The following is a 23026-nucleotide window of genomic DNA, read 5'->3' as shown; positions in this document are numbered from 1 at the left end:
CCTTCTCCTTTTATTAAAAAAAAATTGGGGGGGGGGGGGGTAGATCAGTGATTTTTTTCACAAGCTACAAGATGTGACTGTGAAAGAGGTTTATTGAAAGTCATATACAGACTTGTTAATGGAGCTGGGTAATACAGGCTGTACTGGGGAACTTGGGTAGGTTAAGCGCATATTTTTTCTGGATGTCGTAGGGCAGTAAACGTCCAGCGAGTAAATGTTTCCCAGAGAAACTGCGTGCACATCTCTTTGGTGCCATCAGAGAGATGAGGACATTGGGATTAATCCCGTTGACGTTGGCTTCATCAGGATCCCAACCTGTAATGATAGCGTTCCTTACCTGGTCAGGACTTCATGATAAATTTGAGTGATTAGAATTCTTATGAACAAGTGTCGCTCATGTTTTTTTTTTTTTTTTATATATATATATATATATATATATATTTATTAGATATTTCCTTCTAAGCAGGTAAAATAAAAGCAGAATAAATATTTGACTAAACCATGTACATTATCAGTGAATCGTGGCTCATTGTTTTCTAATGAACAAAACAGACAAGACTTTACTGGTAATGTAATGGTAAGGTAACGTAACCTATTCTTTTCACAGTGGTTTACGTTCAGCTTCAGAATTCTCAGCATCCTTGCTAACCCGTGGGTAAAAACAACATATGAATTTCTTAGAAGAAAATAAAATCCATGTTACAATGAACAGTGCCTCTGCCTGTGTGTATTCTCCAATCTTCCCTTTTAAATGAATAGCCAAGGGAATTATGTCCTCAAGTCATGTCCCTTATACCCCCCTCAATGAAACAGGAAGTAATAGATGCTGAAATGGGAGAGTTCCTCTTGTGTGAACTTTAAAAAGTAAAATTTAAATGGGTTTAAAGATGTCGCTTATTTTTTGTTCACCGGAATCTACAGGGGTGCTAATAATAGTGGAACAATATTAGTTTTTTCTCTTGATATTTTTACAAGGGTATTTTATTTTACCATAGCTAAATAATAGATTAATATAATGGTAAGCCATATAGTAAGTCTATATGTAGTAATATAACTATATAATTATTTTTAAAAATTTACTAAAATGGAAGGTTAGATTGGTCATATTTTCAGTGTGAGAGTAAGCTAACTTTTCTCCATAACCTTTTTTAAACTCGCCTTTACCAATAGTACCAATAGTTCTGGAGCTGACTAAGTAAAAAAATAATAATAAAATCAGACCTGAAGGGATGTCGAGGCTGGCGATGGGGATTTTAACCCCTCTGAGTGTAAGCATGATGCTGGTGAAGGGTTCTTCTGCTGCTCCCAGTTCTGTCTCTGGACCCAGCAGTGCATCTACCACCAGGTTATATGCATCGTTTATAAGCTGCACCTATAAATGAAGATTGTAACACAGCGACAGGGAAGTTCAGGTTAAAGACATTGCATTTTCCCCTCACTACATATTCAAAAATGCGAACTAATAAACAAAAGCCAGTAGAACCAATAGTGTGACTCTTTTATACTTGTATTCCATTAACAGTAATAACAATTATGCTCAAACGAAATAACGGCACTGGGTGAAAAGGTTGCAACTGTTAACAAAACAAGTAAGGGGCATGACCTCATCTTTCTCAAATTATGATGCGTTAGCATTCATATACAGATCAGACGGGTCCAGAATCTTATTTAGCACTGCATACAACCAAAGTGGTGCGCTCTCACCTTACATCCTGACACGGGTGCCCACCTTCGGTACTGACTTTGTATTACAGTTCTTGTAAAGTGAGTACACAAAGATGATATCCCAGTTATGACACCGTTTTATGAATCATGCATTATGAGTGAAAGAATTATTTAGATATAGTTTATCTTTCGTCGGTGGAAAGAGTCGTTAAGCATTTTCCCGCTTGGTTTTTGTCAGCAGAATTAAATACTGCAGTGCACCTTTTCATCATGTCACCGTACAATACGGGGAAGGTGCAGCGGCTCTATTTTCAGCATTTTAAACAAAAGAATCCACAGCTAAGCGTGCTGCTTGCACCACTGCTGAGTACAACACGATGGGAACTTTTGGCACTGGACCAATAATAAAAAAAAAAAACACAGATCCAGTTTGCTTGGTTTTTGTCGTTTGTGCAGTGGAAATAAAAGACCCTTAGTGATGTGAATTTATGACTGGAAGCTTTTCTCACCTCTGTGGGCAGGTAGGACAGGAAAGGGATGTCCATTTTCTCACACTGTACAGTGAAGTCCAGGTGAGGGGTTTGTGAGGAGCGTTTTGGGTAGAAGACAGTGGGCATGTATTCCTGAAATGAAGATAAGAGGGGACAGTCAGGATCATTTATACAGTGCTGTGGAAAAGTATTTGCCCGATTTCTTCGGTAACAACATAAAACAAAGGCAACCGAGTAAACACACGATACAGTTTTTATTTTTTTTATTGAAGCAAAAAAGTTACATCTATCAACCATGTGAAAAACTAATTGTCTCCTTAAACTTAAAATCTGGTTGTGCCAACTTTAGCAGCAATAACTGCAACCAAACACTTTCAATAACTGGAGATCAGTCTTTCACAGCGCTGTGGTGGAATTTTGGCCCGCTCTTTTTTTTTTTTTTTTGCATTTAAGGTCCTGCCACAGCATCTCTAGACCACTCTAAAATTTTAATTTAGCTTTTTTTGAGCCATTCAGAGGTGGACTTGGATAATTGTCTTGCTGCATAATCCATTTGCACTTAAATTTCAATTTACGGCCTGAAGACCGGAAATTCTCCTTTAGGATATTTCTGGTACAGATCAGAATTCATGTTTACCTCAATTATTGTAAGTCACCCAGGCCTTGAAGCAGCAAAGCATCCCCACACCATCACACTGTCTTTCTGATAGTGAACAGTGACCTTTATTGATGCAAGAGAGGCCTGTAGATCCTTTGATGTTGTCCTTCACTCTTTTGTCACTTCCTGGATGAGTAGTTGCTGTGCTCTTGGAGGAAGTTTGGAAGGTCGGCCACTTCTGGGAAGGTTCACTACAGTGCTGAGTTTTTCCATTAGGAGATAACGGCTCTCGCTGTGGTTCTTTGGAGTCCCAGAGCCTTTGAAATAGCTTTGTAACCCTTCCCAGAGTGATGTATTTCAATCACCTTCTTCCTCATCATTTCTGGAATTTCTTTCAACTTTGGCATAGTGTGTTACTGGGTAAGATCTTTTAACCAACGTCATGCTGTTGAAAAAGTTCTATTTAAGTGTTGATGTGATTGAACAGGGTTTGCAGTAATCAGACCTGGTTTTGTCTAGTCCAGCTGAACCCCGTTATGAATGCAATTTCATAGATTTGGGGAATTAATTACTATGGGATGGGGGGGGGGGGGGTCACACAGGCCCAGTTGGTATTGGATAACTTTTTTTTGCTTCAATAAATAACATCATCATTTAAAACTGTATTTTTGTTTACTCTGGTTGCCTTTGTTTTATCACAGATTTTGTTTTAATTTCTAGAACAATTTAGGATTTTTTCTGTCAAAAACAGCAGAAATCACTGTGATCAAAGATGCAAAGCTGTTATGTTGTCGATTTGGGTTCCTGCTACTGGATAGTGGTTAGCACATTCACCTGCTAGTGGTTCGCACGTTCACCTCACACCTCCAGGGTCGGGGGTTCGATTCCCACCGTGGCCCTGTGTGTGCGGAGTTTGTTGCATGTTGCTCCGGGTACTCCGGTTTCCTCCCCCAGTCCAAAGACATGCATGGTAGGCTGATTGGCATGTCTAAAGTGTCCGTAGTGTATGAATGTGTATGTGATTGTGCCCTGCGATGGATTGGCGCCCTGTCCAGGGTGTACCCCGCTTTGTGCCCTATGCTCCCTGAGATAGGCTCCAGGTTTCCCTGTGACCCTGAAGAAGGATAAGCGGTATAGAAGATGGATGAATGGATGGACTCAGTAGCCAATTCCTTAGAGTACATGATAAAATTCATTCATTCTTCTTCAGCAAATACTTTATCCTGGTCAGGATTGTGGTAGATCCAAAGCATATCCCGGGAACACTGGGCTGGGAATACAAGCTGGATGGGATGCCAGTCCTTCGCAGGTCACCATGCACACGCACATTTACATACTCACTCACACCTAGAGGCGATTTAGTGCAACCACCTGTTGCATAATACTTACAAATAATCTCAGATAGCGTGCACATGTCAGGCCGATGCAGCCGTTCTGATGCGGCCCACACACCACTAGGACAGTGGGCTGCCTTTTACCCAGAGTGCTCAGCGGGTACGTCTGTGAGGGCAGAGGAATAAGAACAGCCCCTGCTTAAGATGTGAATTCATTGACTGATGACCTACAATACATCCAGATCATCTGATCTCTCAGTAAGCTGTAATATACAGTTATAACGATATAGTGTTTATGATCCGTCTTTATTGTGTACGTTTGGTAGTACACTGTGATAGCGGCGACAGAAAGTAAGAACAGTAACCTCGGTAGTTATTTAAGGACGACCAATATTATCATTTCCACGTGGAAAACATACACCAGAACGATATATCCAAGAGGTGAATAAACTGAACACTTTATAAACAGCAGGAATAAAAGCAGTTGTTGGCTTTAACGTGATATCACTCACTGGAATATGATTTTCATGATGTTTCTGACTGAATAAGGAATGTTTGAACGGGTGTAGTTGAAACGCAGACCTTTGTGATGGCAACAGCACAGGCATGGCCTAAAATTTCTGACAGCTGATGCAGATCAAAGTGATAGTCCCTCAGCAACTCCATCTCCATGGCAACAGCCTCCTTTTTACTGTAAAGAAATCGCAAAGGAATATATATTATCGTCAGATGTTATGTACGAATATTTAACAGATCGAGCCTAAGCATGAACTGACTTAGTGCGTCTACTAGTAGACAGCCGTCTTGGTCTCTAGCGCTGACCTTATACAGTCCGTGGGTCTATTTGAGCTCAGCTCCTCAGTTCCTGAGCCCTAACTGGGTATTGATCAGGCAGCAGACGGCTCCACACCAAGGGGAGCATCAACCTTCAAGTGTAAACTTCAGGAACATATGTCAGCACTTCAGTGCCTCACAAAGCCAACAGGTTTCATCAATATTTCAGCATTATTCATGTGTTGCACTATGGGTAATCATGCCATGCTTATAATTCTGAATGTAGTTACGTAGTGAAGCACGATGTTCACATTTGTCTTTAAAAGACATATTGCGCAATGCAACATGTTTAGGAAGGTTTTTGTTTTGGTTTTTTTCCCCCACAGCTTTAAGTGATAGTCTAAATTTCTAAACTGTAGAACGTAGAAGTCTAGCTTCAGTGTTTCTCACAGTAGTAGGCCACTAATGCTCCTCAGCTTGTAGCATTTCCCGAAGTGCCATAACCTTAAGTGGTGCCATCTGAAGCTGAGACGCCCCTACCGAAGAACTGCAGGTGCTCAGCTTCTGCCACAGATTGCTCGCTCCTTCCTGCGCCTCCTAACCAGCTGGGGCCAGGTTGAGTAAAGAGACGCTACAGGATGTAGTTATGTCACTTATAAAATATAAAGGGAAGTCTTAATAATTAGGACGTAGAAAATCTGCTGAATGACACGGATCAGTAATGGTTTATGATATCAGATTGTGATTAATGCCGGTAATTTGCGTAACTATATGTTCAGGAGAGAACGGAAAATTTACAGCATGCCTCAGGTTAAACATTAATATTATACTATAAATGACTGATAAGGGATTACATTCTCACACCGTGTCCTCCTTCTCTTTGTATTTAAAGTCCAGGTTATTACTCGTTTATTTGTATCATTCGGTCAGTAATGTAAGTTCGAGTTGAAACATTGAAACTATTTTTTTTTTTTTTTTTTAATAAAATGTTCTTTTTCATCACATAATTATTGCTAAGTGCATTTCCACTGCTTCTCAGGTGGCATACATCGGTATATAAACTGAATAAAATAGATTTTATTTTACAACAGAGTTGTAAATATTGTTAACTTTAAGCTAAGAATTATTGGCACCCTTTACGAGAATGGGCAAAGATTATTATATTAAATGAACATTATACATAATGATCCAAATTTCCCATGAAACAAATGGAGATGATTGTTATCTCGAACAAAAATCACTACAACACCCCCCCCCCCCCAAAAAAAAACTTTCCATTCAAAACATGTATGTCAAATAAGCAATTAAAGGTACTGTAAAAAAAAATAAAAATAAATAAAAAATGCCAAAAAGCACAACCATGGGCAAAGATCTCGTTCTAAGGATCTCCAATATTGACATTATAGAAGGAGGCTCTGTACTGAGGCGTTATTACATGTCATGTTGATTACCTCTTCTTTTTTTTTTTTTTTTTTTTACCTCTTTATGCTTTATATTTAGAAGAAAAAAAAATGTGTTAAAAAACACAAAGTCTCCATATGTTTAAACTCCAAATATTACTACCTGACAGGTTGTTAATTCAATATTTTAGCTTTCCTCTTTTCCATGAAATGTGCCAATACTTTTGAAGTTACTGTATATTTGTTAGATTTGATGTCACATTGTTCCTGACAGCAGCAGTAATCATTGTCAATCTGTCGATTTAGATATCACAGGATTATAACAGATGATTTGGTGTTGAAATGATTCGATAATCACGTGATATGATTAAAAGCAGACGCATTAACCTAATCACAGAGTCTATTACAGGTGGTATGTTGGGAATGCAGTGGATGCAGCTTACCTGAGGTAGTGCAGCATCTGTGTGGACTCACAGTCCCGATCAGCACTGCTGTGGTTCATCTCGGAGCTTTACGATGTGCTGCTTCTGCAAATCTCGAACCAGATTTCCAGAACACAAACGTCTAAATGTACTTTCTGTAGCACTCCTCTGACTTTAACGGTCCTTAACCAGGTAGACGAGAGGAAAATAGCGAGGCTGTTGATTGGCTGAGAGAACAAAGGGGGCAGAACCTGCATGCTGACGGACACCAGAGGAGATGTAGTGTATACAGTATGAAGCGTTTGAGGAGGAGTAGATTATTCCTGATACGCTCTATTAATCAGCAGTAAAGTGTCGAGAGAGAAGTACGAGAAGATCATTTGTGTCCCACTGATATTAACAAATACGTATGTAAAGGAAGTCAATTTAAACAAGTAATAAAACCTTCAAATCAAAAGGTTTACCTTGGAATAGTCATTCAAACATGAATTACTTTTGCATTAATGTGTGAATCCATTGACGATCCCTTTCCATGAGTCATCCATTATAGATGAAGAAAAATGTCCATTTAAGTCTTGCAACATTCAGTCACCCTGTTATCTAAACACGCTTCACCCCTACGAAATATTTGGACTAAATCACATGTTCAGCAGGACTCATGGGAAAAAGAAAAGTTCTGTCATTCTTTTTTTTTTTTTCCAGTGATATTTAAAACTGGAACTGGAAGTGAATTGCTCGTTTTAAAGATAAAATATTACTAGTAAATCATTAGAATGTCCTTAATGTCCTCATAGCATTAGCATGGATTGTAGTTACCTGGTTACACTGTATTCATGGAGTCCTGTAGTCAGGAACAGAGGGCAGCTAGCTCATGAGCTCACTAGAAAGAGGAACGTTTTCGGTTGTACATTAACAGGGTAGAGGGAAGAGTACACACTCTCCTGTTTGAATGTGTACCAACACTGGATGAGATCCTGACTGTAGTGAATTAGCCAAAATGTAAAATTTTTCTTTGCATTAAAGCCATGAGGATAGCGAATGATGCTAACAAATAATTGAAACTTACAGCTACCAGTTTAACATCATGCCTTGGTCGGCTCAGTGATCTGTATGTAAACATCCATCCATCCATCTTCTACCGCTTACTCCTTTTCAGGGGAACCTGGAGCGTCGGGCACAAGGCGGGGTACACCCTGGACAGTGGGTCCAAACCATCGCAGGGCACAATCACATACACACTCACATACCCAGTCATACACTACGGACACTTTGGACATGCCAATCAGCCTACCATGCATGTCTTCGGACTGGGGGAGGAAACCGGAACACCCGGAGGAAACCCCCGCAGCACGGGGAGAACATGCAAACTCCGCACACACAGGGCCGGTGGGAATCAAACCCCGGACGCTGGAGGTGTGAGGCGAACGTGCTACCCACTAATCCACCGTCCGCCCTGTACGTAAACAGTTTCCTAAAATAGCAGATGTTTAGAAACACCTATCAAATTAGAACTATAACTTCTTCAAACTAGAACTCTTCGTCGCTACGTATTTGTTTTAGCTCTTTCTTTTAGATAAGCATACTGTACAGAGTGAGACCACGGGAGATGTTTGGAATCCTGATCAACTCACCACAGGAGAGTGTGATGAGTTAGATATGATGGTAAAGTGGAGGCTAGTTGTCTAGGCTTTCCTTGCTACTTAATGATGCGTCACTTCTGAAGAGCTGAGTTTGTTTTTGTTTTTTAATATTGGACACTGGTATTTGTCAATATTATAATTAGTACGTCATGTAAACGCAGAAATCTGATTGCCCGATTCAGATTAACCCAATATTCTGATTCCCACGCCTGGAATACGCCCGCTTTAATCGGAAATGTGCTGCACGTAAACACCTTATTCAGATAATCCACTGAAAGGAGATGCTCAGTTCACAAGGAATTGTGGGTGCTAACAGATGCTTACCTGTAGGCTAGGTATTTAGGAACAGCCACTCGGGCATATTTACAACAATCGTGTGTATACAAGATTATTCCGATTGCCTGTACGCATATAAACATCGTATTCGGAATATGACTGCAACCCGAATATAGACCTTAAACGGAATTTGACGTGCATGTAAACGTAGTTGGTTTAAACATTCGACAGGTGTATTCCAGACTGGATTGGGGAAATAATGGCACCGGGTCAAAGACCCTGTAAGTAGGTCTCTATATGGTGAGCATGACTATTGTGTACATTTCATTTTATTCCCACTGATGGGATGGGAATAAAATCTTATGGAGCATTTTACCGGGTGAAGATTATACGCAATAATCTCTATTTCATTGCACAAAAGGGAATACAGGGTCCTTTAGATGAAAAGTGACTATTTGTATGCATTTTTTTTCCCTACACACATCCAATAACATGATATGAAAAATTGTAGTTAGAGATCATTCCGGTTGTTATTCAGTAAACATTGCTAAATCTGATAGAAATAAACAGATATGTCTGTAATAAATCAGCAGCACAAAGATGTACAAACTGCACCATTTGGGAAGCAAAGAAAACGTATTTAATATTTGAAACATTTACAGTCTGAACATTAACACATTGCGCCTCTCTCTCTCTCTCTCGCTCGCTCTCTCTCACACACAAACAGAGCAGATTAGACGCAGGTGGATGATTTTCTATCCTCAGATCCTCCAGGCCGAGCTGCAGCTTACATATACCACAGGAAGCCAAACCTCTTGTGTAGAAGCTCCTCCTGAGGTCGAAGGTTAAAGAGCTCATCGTTAGTCGGAGTGACCCAGCGGTCTGTGTGGAAAACATTCTCACCCACCTACACAAACAGGTTCACAGCAAGATTACAGACCAAACATAAAAGCTGGAAAGGTGTGTGTATGTGATAAATGCACGTCTACAGATGCAGAGTCTGAGAAACGCTGGAACTTTCCGTTACACGGCAAGCATTTCGTTTGCTTTCAAGGAAAACACGGCAACAGCCTTCAAAGGAAAAGCAAGCTGAAATACCTTCCAGCCTGGCACATCCTTCATGATGATGGCTTCCTCCTCCAGGTTCTCCCGGAGCATCCGTAACGTCCTACAGAGAACAGAGCGAGGAAAGCAAAAACAAGCAGGTGATTATGTAAGGAATAACAACAGACCGTTCTGGTATATGTATGTATATAGTGCATTCATTTTGGCATTTAAAGGGAGAAAATATGCTTTTTTTTTTTTTAAAAGCCTATAACAACATGTCAAACATTAAAAATGTGAGGCATTTTATGCAGAAGTCATTTCCAAAAATAAGAAAAATAACACCAATTAGTGCCACTTAAAAACCATGAAGACAGCTTTAGGACTGCAGATTTCCAGGAACAGATCTGCACTCAAGCGAACTTCATGTGAAAACTGAAACGAGTTTCCTAGTTACACAGCTGCACTTTTTGACCATGTAGTACACAGTTATAGAAGGGAATCATTTATAATTACACTATCCGGTGTCACCCAGATGTGGACGTGTTCCCCTTTTGAGTCTGGTTCCTCTCAAGATTTCGTCCTCATAGCGTCTCGGGGAGTTTTTCTTCGTCAACGCCGCCTCTGGCTTGCTCGTTAGGGATAAACTTATCAATTTAAAATGTATATCCTGAATTTATATATTTCTGTAAAGCGGCTTTGTGACAACGTCTGTTCTTAAAAGCACTAATCGAATAAAACAGGACAGAATTGAATTAGGGGATTAGACGACTTTGGATTTTGTTTCCTTTTGACTTTGTAATGGATTTTTCACCACCGGCTTGTGTCTTGTGCGTTTCGCGGTTTTAATACTGTAAAACCATGACGACTCTACTAACAGCATAATCATTTGGTCTGCACGTGCAGCCTGGTTGCTGTAACAGCTTGAAAAAGGGGAGAAACAACGAAAAAGTCAAACTGCTCACCTTCGGTCATGTTCAGCCTGTAGGAGAGGCAGGAGAGCGATCCGAGCCTCCAGGTCCTCAATGTGCAAACGCCTGGGACACACACACACACACACACACACGTTTCATTCACACATGATTGTAAAAATCTAACATAAACAGCATATTTTAGCATTTTATGCACGGAACTAAACATTCTCTGGAAGTCGTGACTCCTAATAGGCACAAAATTTACAAACTGCGTTTTATTTATTTATTTATTTTTATGTTGCCCTACATATACAGTACTGTGCAAAAGTCTTAGGCACATGCAAGGAAATGCTCTAGAGCGAAGATTCCTTCAAAAATAAGGAAATTAAATGTTTCTACATTTAAAAAAAAAAAAAATACTATAAAAGACAGGACACAGGAATAATTTCTTTTTAAGTCAATATTTGGTGTGAAGACCCTTTGCTTTATATAAAAAAAAACAGTAATAAAATAGTAGTCCCAAGTAAAATGTATATTATATATTAAATAAATGAGCTGCAAGTTTTAGTGAGCATCTTACAGAACCAGCCACGGTTCTTCCGTCGCACTCGCTTCTTATTCTTGCAGCAAAATCCAGCAGCCTTCATCATGGTTTTTGTCTGTAACGTGTTTCTTACCGCTTAATACGCTGCTTTGTTTACTGACATACTGACGTTTTTCAGTAACATTTAATGTTGCGCTGGAAAACTAATGTTTAGGAATCTAAAATGTTTTTGTACTGACTCGATAATGTAGAAATCATAAAATAAAAGTTTGTACTAAAAAAAAAACCGGTGGGTTTGGGGTGTTAGAGGGGTGTTGCATAAGGATTTTTGCACAGAACTGTATATACTGTTGAAGTGATTTGGCCTGAAGATGACTTTTACAGCATTATTGTTGGAAGGTAAATAAAAACTAATCTGGAACATTAATTCCACACACACATAATAATAACAATAACAACAACAATAATATAACTGCTTTGTTCTGTCAGGTAGAAAAAATATATATATGTTTTAGGCGAGTAGCGTTTTTAAAGACGGCAGCTCTCCGGACTCAAGTGACAATTCCATGATGATTGCGTTTGACAAGACGCAGCATGTAACACAACTCTCCACCTCATAGCACCAGGTTTCCCGGTTCGACCCTGAGCTCAGCTTACAGTCTGCGGGTTTCACTTGTTCTGTGTGGGCTTCCTCTGGGTTCTCGCCACTGTCCAAAAACATGCAAGCGGATTGGCTACTCTAAATTGCCCCTATGTGTAAATCTGTGTGTGTGTGTGTGTGTGTGTGAATAGTGCTTTGTGATGGACTGGTGTCCAATCCAGGGTTTTCCTGGACAGACTCCACAAGCAGGAAAAAGCAGTACGTTAAGATAAATGAATTGTGTTTGACCAATCCGTGGGCAGCTTGACATCTAGCTCCACCCAGATGTCCTTGTTTGGTTCTCATTGTACCTGAGTGGAAAAGGTAAACAAATTGGGTACGGATACTGTAGGGGTACCGTATGAGGCACCTGACGATGGAAAAGATGACGAAAATAGGGATCGTGGACTTCTTATTGTACCGCACAGTCTGGAGTACGAGAAAGTTATCGCATCGGTATCGTTCGATACACAGATAGATATCGGTATCGAATCAATCGCAGAAGATTAATTACGACACACGATCTCACCGCCTCTCTCTGTTCCACTTAAAAAGCCTCCAGTAGCCGAACAGCATCACTCCAATCCCAATGCCGAACATACTGTAACCTGGGGATTAAAGAAAAAGAAATACTTATCAACAAAAACATCCAACACACTGGGACTGTTACTGCCTGGAAAAGAAAACCCAATCTCAACAATATCTACTTCTTTGCTTAATAAAGACACAGTGCATTGTAGTGGCAATATCCCACAGAGGGTGAGCTCTGTATTTATTTAGGAAAATAAATAAAACAGTCCTGCTTTAGACACACAGTTAAACTGCACAGCTATTAGCCGAATATAAACTGTGTAAACTGAATGCACTGTCAGAGAAACCCAGAGCTAGCCGAGTTAGCCACCTAGCTCGCTGTACTAATCCCGAACACCAACCCACCAACCCTCCAACCCTCCATTTAAACCAACAGAAACAACTCTACATTCGATACTACAGAAACTGAACCTCAGTGTACTGACCAGAAAGCCCCCTTTTAGGTAGGTTTCTCTTGTAATCAATGGGAGCATAACCTCCCGGAGGAGGCATGTCCTGCTTCACCTTGGACGCCGCCATCTTCCTCCTACCAACACAAACACCGTCGGTTGTATTCCCACCCGTATTCTGATTAACCACGCCCCCGAAGCGAAGCTTCGCTAGTACTACTGTGCGCGTTGTCCAATCAGAAAGCTGCTTTGGTGTCTACCCAATCCCAGCCTAGGAGGATGGATTGTGGCTGTAATAGTTGCTCTATGTCGCCCTCTGCTGCGGACTACAGGTATTACAGTTGAGGATGTATACTAGGTGTGACATTAAAACCACTGACAGATCCCCATCCAGAATTACAGTCTCAAGATCATTCTATGGGATCAGTTTATCCCAAAGTCACAAATTAAATGGCCATCAAAAACCTATAAAACTTAAGGGTGCCGTTAAAAAGTGTTTATAAACTATACTAAAATCAGAGATAACTTGAGTTCTTTACAGAATTGCAGTTACAATTTTCTGGCCTGAAAATTAGCTCCACCCCCAAACAGAACAGTGCTACATCCACAACGCATGAATAGTTTTAATGTGGGAGAGCTAGAAAAAAAGCTCTAAAATATAAATAAATAAATAAATAAATAAATAACAGACACAAAAGTACAAGAATAAAAAAAAACTAAATATGGAAGGGTTAAAATTCTTTTATTATTACTTCTCAAACTGGGAAACAAAAGTAAACCTAACCAATCGTAACATGAGTTTGTACAGTGTGGCGGAACCGGAGGAAGCTAGCACTGCTATTAAAGCCCTGAAACATAGTGGCGTGACATCATCAAGCAGAGACGCTGAGGACGCCTCTGTCTCCTATCAGCTGAACGGTACAGCATCCACACCAAGGACGAAATGCATCTGTGGGGTCAGGGAGCCGAACAAATGGCAAACACGATGACTATATATAAAGTGTAATATGAGACTTCAATGATTTAAAACACAAAGAGAAACAGGATGAGATGACAGTAGAACAGTCATATTTATAAAAAAAAAACAAACAAAAAAAAAACAAAACAAACAAACAAGAAAGTCATATGTGCTAACAGAAACGTCTCAAATCCATTTGCTCTCTGATGTTTGTGAGGAAAGCTTTATTTTACTAATAAATACAGGCCAGCTTCACAATCTGTGATAATTAAGGGTTTTGGAAAACTGGTAAAATTATGAAGCGTTGTTCCTTAAACTGCTGGAAACCACTGTGAAGATCAAATGGGGCGGGGGACTGGAATTCAAACGGAAATTGTGGACATGGAAATCAAGTGGACTGGAATTAAACACCCACGCACAAACACAATCAAGTCTCCAATCCATCATGCACAGGTTTCTGTAAAGGACTGTTCAGTTAGAATAATGGATTTTTCTTCTCGTCTTTCGATTTTGTGAACCGTAAAACGTTTTAACAGAAGTTATGTGAGGAACATTTGAAATAAAATAAGATAAAATGAAAAACCCCTCAGACTTGTTTAGGAGAAGAAAAAAGGGGACTGCATGTTGCATCAGTGAAATCATTAAGCATGTGTTTAGGGCCATCGTGTGTTACTGAGACGGAAACACGCCTCGCAATGAGCAAACTGTGACTCAGACCTAAAGAAACTAAATGCAAGGGGAAAAAGAAAAAGAAAAAAAAAAAAGACAAAACAGTTTTTTGAAGCACAAAGTCTTTAAAGAGACGAGTCCAGTCAAGCTCGGACTCGATTAGCTGTATAACTTACAATCAAAAAAACTGCCTTTAGACAAAAAGGGCTCTTCATGTAGCACTGCTGGCTTTTAGTTTGTAACTTAAGATTTATTCATCTTTATTTTTTTTTCAGTCTTTTTATTTTTTTATTTTAAGGAAAACCTATTGAACTGTTTTTTTTTTTTTTTCTTCCAAAGAAATGAAAGTTCCGTGATCCATACGGAGAACAGACACTGTCTCTCGCTTTGTGTCTCGAATCCAAATGATTCGCAGCACGTCATCTCCATGAGTACGGAGTACTCGAGTAACGCAGTCATGTTCAGGCTTACAAACACGAGTCTCTACTGACATTTACAACCTGGCAGCAAAGCACAAGTGGAAGCCCTTTAACCATTTTTCCCCATTCATCTTCAGTAACTGGTCAGGATGACGGTGGATCCGGAGCCTATTGCTTTAATAATATACATCACTGTTCTTGCGCAATGGTCAAACTTTATTCTTTTTTTCTAAAGACACACATGAAAAAGGGGGAGAGAAAAAAATAAAAGAAATCAGAAGCCAGGTGATTGAGGAAAATCTGCTGTAATAGAAGCCGAAAGCTTTTCTTCAGAATACGTTCCACGATTGAAAGCGAGACTCCGGAGCCTCTAGAGCGCTTCCATAATCCCACACGAATCTCAGAGGGTCTCGAGCCGTTCCTAGAGCTGTTCCAGGACTCCAGGTGAGGAGAGTTTGTGATGGTGAGGAAAGCTCGTCTGAAGGGGACGCGTGGCCGGGTTATTTCCACGTGTTTGCAGTCTGGGAGATGGATCTCGAGGGGATCATGTCTAACAGGTACTCTCTCTGACGCTCCACCGCCGACGATGTGGACTTGTGCACGGGCAGGCTGGGGTTTACGTAGGCCATAGTCACACCTGCAAACAAATGACAGGCAGAGAGAGAGAGAGAGAGAGAGAGAGAGAGAGAGAGAGAGAGAGAGGGAGAGGGAGAGGGGGAGAGAGGGGGAGAGAGAGAGAGAGAGAGAGAGAGGGAGGGAGAGACAGAACACACTCATTCATGCACACAGGCATAATAACACTAGAACATAAAAACTTGGCAAATTAAATCAATTGGATTTTTTTAAATTAAAGTACCCCTGAACGAGTTCACCTAAACTAGTAGTTAATTAGACAGAAAGAAAGAAAAAGAAAGAAAGAGAAAAGTAGAAATAAAGACAAAAGAAAGAGAAAGAAAAAAGAAAGAAACAGAGAAAGGCTGAAAGACAAAAGAAAGAAAGAAAGAAAAAGAAAGAAAGAAGGAGACAGAAACAAAAACAATCATCAAAGAGAAGCTACAACATTCAAAATCTTGCTTTAGAGTTCATGGGTACTTTAACACTGCTGTTACACCATCCGACACACACCCACACCCACACACACACACGGTTCTACAGAGTTGAGGGGAAACACCAACACTTAAACCCCACCCCAGAGGAATGAGAGAAACGGACAGAGGATTACGCCGGAGTGTTTGTCAGGATAACAAGTGCTTTAATCGATCTTCACTCAAACCCAGATTATCATGGACGTCACAGAATTGGGGTCGAATCCATTTCATGTTGAGAAACATGACTCTACACACAACACCCTGCTTTTCTATCATCTATTTACATGAGAAAGTCAAATGTGCAGAGCTGCCCTCAGGCTGGACGTGACGAGCGACTGCGGCAGAAAGCCGCTGTGGTCAGCAGGAGTGAGTGAGAGACAGAGGAATGGGACAGAGACGGGGAGAGGAGGTCGAGGAAGCCGGAGAGGAGAGGTGCTTTCGGGGGTTTTTGCGGTCGGACCCACACGGGGGCTCAGAATCTACCTGGTGTTGCGTTGTTCCGCTTCCTCCAGGTGGAGGAGTTCACTGTCTTAGAGGTCCTGCTGCTGGCACTGCTGCTGCTGACCTTTGACCCCTGAAGCACAGCATGCTTACCTGGCCTGCTGACCAGCGCGGCAGCTGCCACAGCGTTCTGGAGCTGAGAGGCCGGAGAGAAGGAGTGAGAAACACCGCGCAGGGCCGCTGCTGTCTGCTGAACACTGCGGGACAGCTGAGCAGAACTCTGAGGGGGAAAACACACACACACACACACACACACACACACACACACACACACACACACACACACACACAATACTTTTCTTTATTTTAGTTTTTACATTTCTCAGTACTGTTATTCACACTACTCATCTAGATTTCATAATTTAGTTTAAAGGAATAGATTTCAATCAGTATTAAGACATCAACGCTAGTGTCCAGCTGTTTTACAGTCAGTATTGGCATGCAACGCCAACCGCCTCGCTATAAAACAGCTGTTTTATTGTCAGTGTCTGCATGTTCCCTTAACTAGTGTCCAACCTTCTTACAGCAACAGTTGCTCAGCATTTGCATTTACATTTACTTCCATCAGTATTGTCCAGCTGTTTTACAGTATCTGCACGTTCCCCTTTCATTACTGTCCAACTGTTTTACAGTCAGTATCAATACAACCTCTTCCTTATCGTCCAGCTGTTGTATAATCAGTACTGGCACTCCTATGTTATTTATCCAGCTGTTGTATTGTCGATATTGACACATCCCCTTGAGGATATTCAGCTGTTGTATAGTCAGTGTTGTTCACATTGCTATTGTCCAGCTGTTTTACAGTCAGTATCAATATATCCCCATTATAGTCCAGCTGTTGTATAGTCAGTGTTGTCCACATTGCTATTGTCCAGCTGTTTTACAGTCAGTATCAATATATCCCCTCATTATAGACCAGCTGTTGTATAGTCAGTGTTGTCCACATTGCTATTGTCCAGCTGTTTTACAGTCAGTATCAATATATCCCCTTCATTATAGTCCAGCTGTTGTATAGTCAGTGTTGTCCCCTGGCTATTATCCAGCTGTTTTACCGTCAGTATTGGCATGCTCTCTTTATTATTGTCCAGCTGTCTCACAGACAATTTTAGCATGCTGCAATCGCTACTGTCCCCAAGGTCCACTCTCAGCATGTCCCATTCGGTATCGACTAGCCGTTTCAGTCTGAATAGACACACCGCCTTCGTTACTGTCCAGCTGTTTTACTATCACTATCGGCATGTCCACTGCTATTATCCAGCTGTTTCCCAGTTATCCAGCTGTTTCATTCTCCAGCTGCATCCTGCAATCCCTTGACTTTTGTTCAGCAATTACACAGTCAGTCACAGCGTGTGCTCTGCAGTGTTGTCCCACTGCTTTATAGTTGGTATGTAGTGCAGCGGGCTCACCTGTGTTACAGTGGAATGGTGGCGGTTGATTGGCTGGCTAGATCGACTGTGGTGCTGGAGCGAGGAAGAAGAGCGCTGCTTGATCTGATGAGTGACAATCACCTGCTGCTCCGCCTTCACCACGTGGCTCGAGGACGAGGAGGAAGATGAGGAAGGCGGATGCGAGACGGGAGAGGAGGCCTGCTGGAGGATCCTCTGCTCGATCTCCTGCTCCTGCTGCAGGGCCTTGACGAAGGCTGCCTTCAGTCGATTGGTGTGCTCGGCCTTCAGGGCCTTCTTCTGATTGGTGGACATGCACTGCTCGCACATGATGGCACCGCTCTTCTCCTTACGCCAGCGGCAGGTGAAGTCGGTCTTGCACTGAGTGCATGTGAACGGCTCCGTGGAAACAGAAGCCTGAGAACCTCCCTGTTTAACTGAGAGACGGAGAGGGGACAACACAGGGTGAAAGAAAGAAACGAAGACAATGGTCAGTTATTAGAAGTGCTGCTTGATGAATATGCTAGTGCGTTTTCACGGTAATGTCCAGCAATGACTATCTACACCAGTTCATGTCTCTGGTGCTAAATGTTCATTCTGCAGACAAACAGCACATCGAAATCTACGATCTGCCTTTCAGGCCTTGCTGAACTACAAGGGAATGGAATAGCTGATCTCAGATGATGTTTTATTGACACAGCTGATTGGATACCTCTCCCCAGGGCGTCCAGCAGGCACTGCACAACCTCCTCCAGGCCCACTAGGTAGATGAACTCATTATTGGCTGCCGAAGGCAGGAAGTTGAATTCAGGGGTGGGGGGTTTGGGAGGAGGAATCTCCAGCAGAGTCTTCTCCAGTTGCTTCCGCAGCGCCAGCTTAGCTGCCGCCTGCCGGCTAGCGGGGGACTCACTGGCACTTGCCGCGGTGCTCTGAGAGCCCCCGGAGGATGTCTTCAGGTTGGTGGTGGACTGGAGGGCACGGAAGACACGAAAGTGAGTGGAGGAAGAAGAAAGGTAATTACAATAGGTCTGGGTTAGGTGCAGCATCAGGGATCCGAAAATGTATTAATTTATTCCGTTCAGTGATTAGAGTTACAAGAAAAGCATGATGCACACCGACTGTGAAGTGGAAAATAAAGTACAGTGATTGCTAAAGGTCCATTAGCTTTGGAAGTGTTTAAAAAAAAAAAAAATCAAAATCGAGAGAAAATGGATGTGTTTATGTATGGATAGTAACTCACCGGACTGATGTTAACGAGCAGATTGGCATTAGACACACTGGCCACGCGAATGAGGCTGGGCTGGATGACTTTCTGACCCTGAACAGTGGGCACAGAGGCTCTAGGGGCCAGCAGCAGGGGTGGAGGGCCTGAGCTGGAGTACTGCTGCTGCTGCTGCCGCAGAGTCGCTATCTGCTGTGGTGTCACTGAGATTGGCTATAGAGACACAGAGAGCGAGCGAGCGAGCGAGAGAGAGAGAGAGAGAGAGAGAGAGAGAGAGAGAGAGTGTGAGAGAGTGAGACAGAGAGGCAGAGAAAGAGAGGTAGAAACAGAGGAGAGAGAAAGAGAGGCAGAAACAGAGACAGAGAGAGAAATACACACAGAGAGAGAGAGAGAGAGACAGAGAGGCAGAGAAAGAGAGGCAGAAACACAGGAGAGAGAAAGAGAGAGAGAGAGGCAGAGAAAGAAGCAGAAACAGAAATACACAGAGAAAGAGAGAGAGAGAGAGAGAGGCACAGAGAAAGAGGCAGAAACAGAGACAGAGAGAGAAATACACAGAGAGAGAGAGAGAGAGAGAGAGAGAGAGAGCGAGCGAGAGAGAGAGAGACATACTGAAGTTATACTCGGTTTTCATGTATTTTCCTAAACTGTGAGAACAAATAACATCTGACATGAAGGACTGGAAGAAAAAAAAAAGCAAAAAAAAAAAAAAGCTTATGCTTGTCATGATCATGAATAACTAAACCCTTTTCTCTGAAAAGGTGATGCTGCTGAATCTGGTACTCTTCTGCACTTCTCCACCACAAAGGAGCTTTAGCTCTAATGGCAAACACTGCTGACCTGGATCTTCGAACTGGCACCAAGAACGCTTGCTGAGGTGACGTCAATTTGTTGCCATGACAGCAAGAAGTTATTTATCAGAGTGCCATTAACACAAAGGATAAAAAAAAAAACCTTATTTGAACAGTTATACGCTGCAGAAGGATTTGGATATTGAACTTATAAAACCCGACTCAGACTCACTATCCTCCATTTGTTTTCATTTTGTCGCTCGAAGCTCTCATGAGCCATTACGGTGGTATACTGGTTCTCTGAAGGAGCACCGGCTCCAGCACTGGCACCATGTCATTAGTTGAGAAACGTGTGTGTTCTGGAAGTTGCGGCACAGACGGGAGGCTCACCTGAGCTCCTCTGACCAGTGGCGGCATGATGATCTGGGAGTTTTGCGAGCCGTGTTTGGACACCTGGCCACCGCGCACCAGAGGAGGAGGGATGACCCCCGCTGAGCTCCGGCTGGGCAGAACCTGCTGAGGAGCACAACATTACGTGTGGTGGAGACGACAGCAACTCAAACCGTATTGGAGTATAAGTAAAGTGATTCGTCCAGGGCTTGGGAAAAGCGGTCTGAATTAATAAGGGATTAGTAAAAATGTGTGTGTGCGTGGTAAGATGGACACTGGTGTGGAGTGTGCGGTGACTTGGACACTTACAGGCTGAGTTCCTTTGTTGGTCACCGAGCCTCTCACCAGAGGAGGGGGCGTGACCACAGAGCCCGAACCTAAGGGCTGAGAAGAAAAGCAAAAAATAAATCAAACAAATTGATTTTTTTTTTTTTTTTTTTAAATTAATAAACTTACATTTTTATAGGTTATATTTTGTCCATTGGAAAAGTTCTGGTACTTTGTGCAGTGAAGAAAGCCCTAAAGAGCGCTGATATTGTGGACATTTTTTACAGTACACATTTTTTGCTATGTGTTTCAGAAGAAGGGCATAGTATGGTATAGAATGTATGTGTGTGTGTGTGTGTGTGTGTGTGTGTGTGTGTGTGTGTGTTTGTGCTACCTTCTGTACATTGGTTTCCTTGTGTATTTGGCTCTGTCGGAGTTTCTTCAGCAATACCAGTCTGGCCTCTTCTAGCCTCAGCTCCTCCTTCAGTTGCTTTATAATACGAACTCTTTCTTCAGGACTGCTCCTCTGCACGCACACACACACACACACACACACACACACACACACACACAGGGATATTCTTGTCAGGTCTGTGCATCAAAGTGACCCGAAAAACTAGACGCATCATCACTCCAAACAGACTTGTGTACCATCAGCTCATCTAATAAATAATCCTATAGTATAATATAAAATGGTTCTGACCATGAGCAGGTCCATGTCGAGGTCTTTGAAGTGGCTCACGCCGTTCATCTGTGGGCTGGACGGCTCGTTATCGGACAGAACGATGACGTCGTCCGGTGACGGAGGCCGCTTCTCTTTCTTAACGTCGCTACAGGAAGAAGCAAAATTGTAAGACGGCAGGAAAAAAAAAAAAAAAAAAAAAAAAAAAAAAACCCAAAACAAAACCAACACACTTGCACAACATGCTCAAACCGTTTCCCTTAAAAAAATGAGCTCGGAACTTAAATCCTACTGCACTACGATTGATGCTCGAGAGAGTTCCGACAATGATCATTCCCACCTGTATAACGCTACACATCACACAGGTGCGTACTAAACCTGAATTCAACTCTTCTGTGCATCTTCATGAACTTTCTCCTCTAGAGGGAGACACACACACACACACACACACACACACACACACACACACACTTCGAAATCCTCCTCCTCAGATATTTTGGAAACTTGACCGAAATCATGTTTTGCATGGTTAAACTTACTAGCGGGTGTTACTCAGACATATTAGTCGGTTTTTACGATCATTTTCATGCAGTGTGAAATGAGGTGTTGAACATGAATGAAACGATGATTCAGCCAGACAGGTCTGCAAGAGAATTAACATGTTGTTGTTGTTTTTGAATATCAACATCAACAACAACAATTCAATTTTATTTGCATGGCGCTTTTTACAACGGACACTGTCTCAAAGCAGCTTTACAGAAACATATAAACACAGGATGCAGATTTTAAGTGTGTGAATTTATCCCTATTGAGCGAGACGGTGGTGAGGAAAAAACTCCCTAAGATGATATGAGGAAGAAACCTTGAGAGGAACCAGACTCAGAAGGGAACCCGTCCTCATCTGGGTAACGCCGGATAGTGTGAAAGTAAAAAAGTTCATTATTTTTTTATACGAAGTCTGTTTGTTGAACTAGTCCACCTGTATATATATATAATAATAATAAAATAATATATTCACCTGTACACACTCCATTACAAAGACGCACTCGACGATCAAGACTCGTACCAGCGACTGTGACCCAACGATATTTAAGCGTGATATGAGCTACAACTTGGCAAGAGGAAGCACACAGCATCTGTGGGATTCTGTGGATTATAACATAAATGTAGGCCACAGACACACAACACGCTGCTTCACTGAACAGCTCGTTCTTTAATAGGTAACTGTGATCACGCATGTCGTGCTCGTGGTTGCATTTCCTGCATAGGCCGCACACGTTCGTGCTCTCGGGAGAGGCACAGAGGTGCCTGCATATTTATGACCAGGCACCTGGGAAAAACTTGAAGAAAAAAAAAAAGAAAAAAAAAAAAAAGGTGTTCAATAAAAGTTTTTCACGTGCACACCGAGAGCTGTGGCGCGCTCTGGTCACGTTTAGGAGGGGTGGGGAGGGGTACGGCACTGGCGCCGGTCTTAAAAACCATCGTTCTTGTTCTTTGCCTCAGAGATGCTCCTCTTCCTACAGGCACCCACTTCCTGTACATTAATCACTCTACTAAACAAGTCATGTGACCGACAGCAGTTTGCCTCGTTGCGTCATGTGACCCTCCCCCTCCTCCCGCCCTGCTCCTTCCAAAGTGGAAACCATGGCAACCAGCCGGCTGGAACCGGTTTGTGACACATGGCCTTCATTTTGTGAAGTGCAGTAGGGTTCAGGTGCCGGAGAAAATGGAGCTGCTGCCTCGCAAACTTCTGCCACACACACACACGCGCACACGCGCACACGCGCGCTCTCTCACTCTCTCTCACACACACACTTCCTGTGTCAAACTATCACTTTGCTCACTCTCCAGAAGTATTAATAGATCACACCTAACATAGACATTGTAGATTAGGGGATAAAGAAATATTAGTAGGCTAACGACTCAATGTCTAAT

The 23026-nt window shown here is 42.1% G+C and overlaps 3 protein-coding genes across 10 annotated transcripts in view; all 3 read right to left on the bottom strand.

The window, feature by feature from the left end:
* Positions 1–39: 39 nt before the first annotated feature.
* Positions 40–7576, bottom strand: LOC128624443 (yjeF N-terminal domain-containing 3-like). Of its 5 annotated transcripts, none has more exons than XM_053652100.1 (7): positions 7501–7576; positions 6706–6942; positions 4671–4779; positions 4144–4254; positions 2175–2288; positions 1222–1372; positions 40–315 (listed from the first exon to the last, which is right to left on the bottom strand). In XM_053652100.1, the coding sequence occupies exons 2-7, from the start codon at positions 6762–6764 to the stop codon at positions 116–118; spliced, it is 744 nt and encodes a 247-aa protein (XP_053508075.1). In that variant the 5' UTR covers positions 6765–6942; positions 7501–7576; the 3' UTR covers positions 40–115. The 5 variants fall into 5 exon arrangements, with proteins under 5 accessions (XP_053508075.1, XP_053508079.1, XP_053508077.1 ...); XM_053652104.1 differs by having other exon boundaries at positions 6706–6797; positions 7501–7552; XM_053652102.1 differs by having other exon boundaries at positions 6706–6867; positions 7501–7550.
* Positions 7577–9217: 1641 nt separating this feature from the next.
* ndufa13 (NADH:ubiquinone oxidoreductase subunit A13) lies at positions 9218–12914 on the bottom strand. The gene is made up of 5 exons (XM_053652110.1): positions 12759–12914; positions 12272–12350; positions 10610–10681; positions 9699–9768; positions 9218–9507 (listed from the first exon to the last, which is right to left on the bottom strand). Exons 1-5 carry the CDS (start codon positions 12850–12852, stop codon positions 9388–9390), a joined length of 435 nt encoding a protein of 144 aa, XP_053508085.1. The 5' UTR covers positions 12853–12914; the 3' UTR covers positions 9218–9387.
* Positions 12915–13445: 531 nt separating this feature from the next.
* Positions 13446–23026, bottom strand: part of LOC128624432 (transcriptional repressor p66-alpha) — a 29863-nt gene continuing 20282 nt past the window's right edge. For 2 of the 4 annotated variants that reach the window (XM_053652080.1, XM_053652082.1), the window contains exons 3-11: positions 21113–21239; positions 20804–20935; positions 20452–20526; positions 20143–20268; positions 18983–19177; positions 18455–18710; positions 17764–18179; positions 16340–16577; positions 13446–15405 (exon numbers count right to left, since the gene is read on the bottom strand). In XM_053652080.1, coding sequence (XP_053508055.1) covers positions 15269–15405; positions 16340–16577; positions 17764–18179; positions 18455–18710; positions 18983–19177; positions 20143–20268; positions 20452–20526; positions 20804–20935; positions 21113–21239 — 1702 coding nt within the window. In that variant the 3' untranslated portion in view covers positions 13446–15268. The remainder of the gene's footprint in view (positions 15406–16339; positions 16578–17763; positions 18180–18454; positions 18711–18982; positions 19178–20142; positions 20269–20451; positions 20527–20803; positions 20936–21112; positions 21240–23026) is intronic. The other 2 variants (XM_053652084.1, XM_053652083.1) reach the window with 2 other exon arrangements.

This window comes from Ictalurus furcatus, chromosome 20 (genome assembly GCF_023375685.1).
Source record: "Ictalurus furcatus strain D&B chromosome 20, Billie_1.0, whole genome shotgun sequence".
NCBI classification, from domain to species: Eukaryota; Metazoa; Chordata; class Actinopteri; order Siluriformes; family Ictaluridae; genus Ictalurus; species Ictalurus furcatus.
This window is presented reverse-complemented; position numbering and strand designations above follow the sequence as displayed.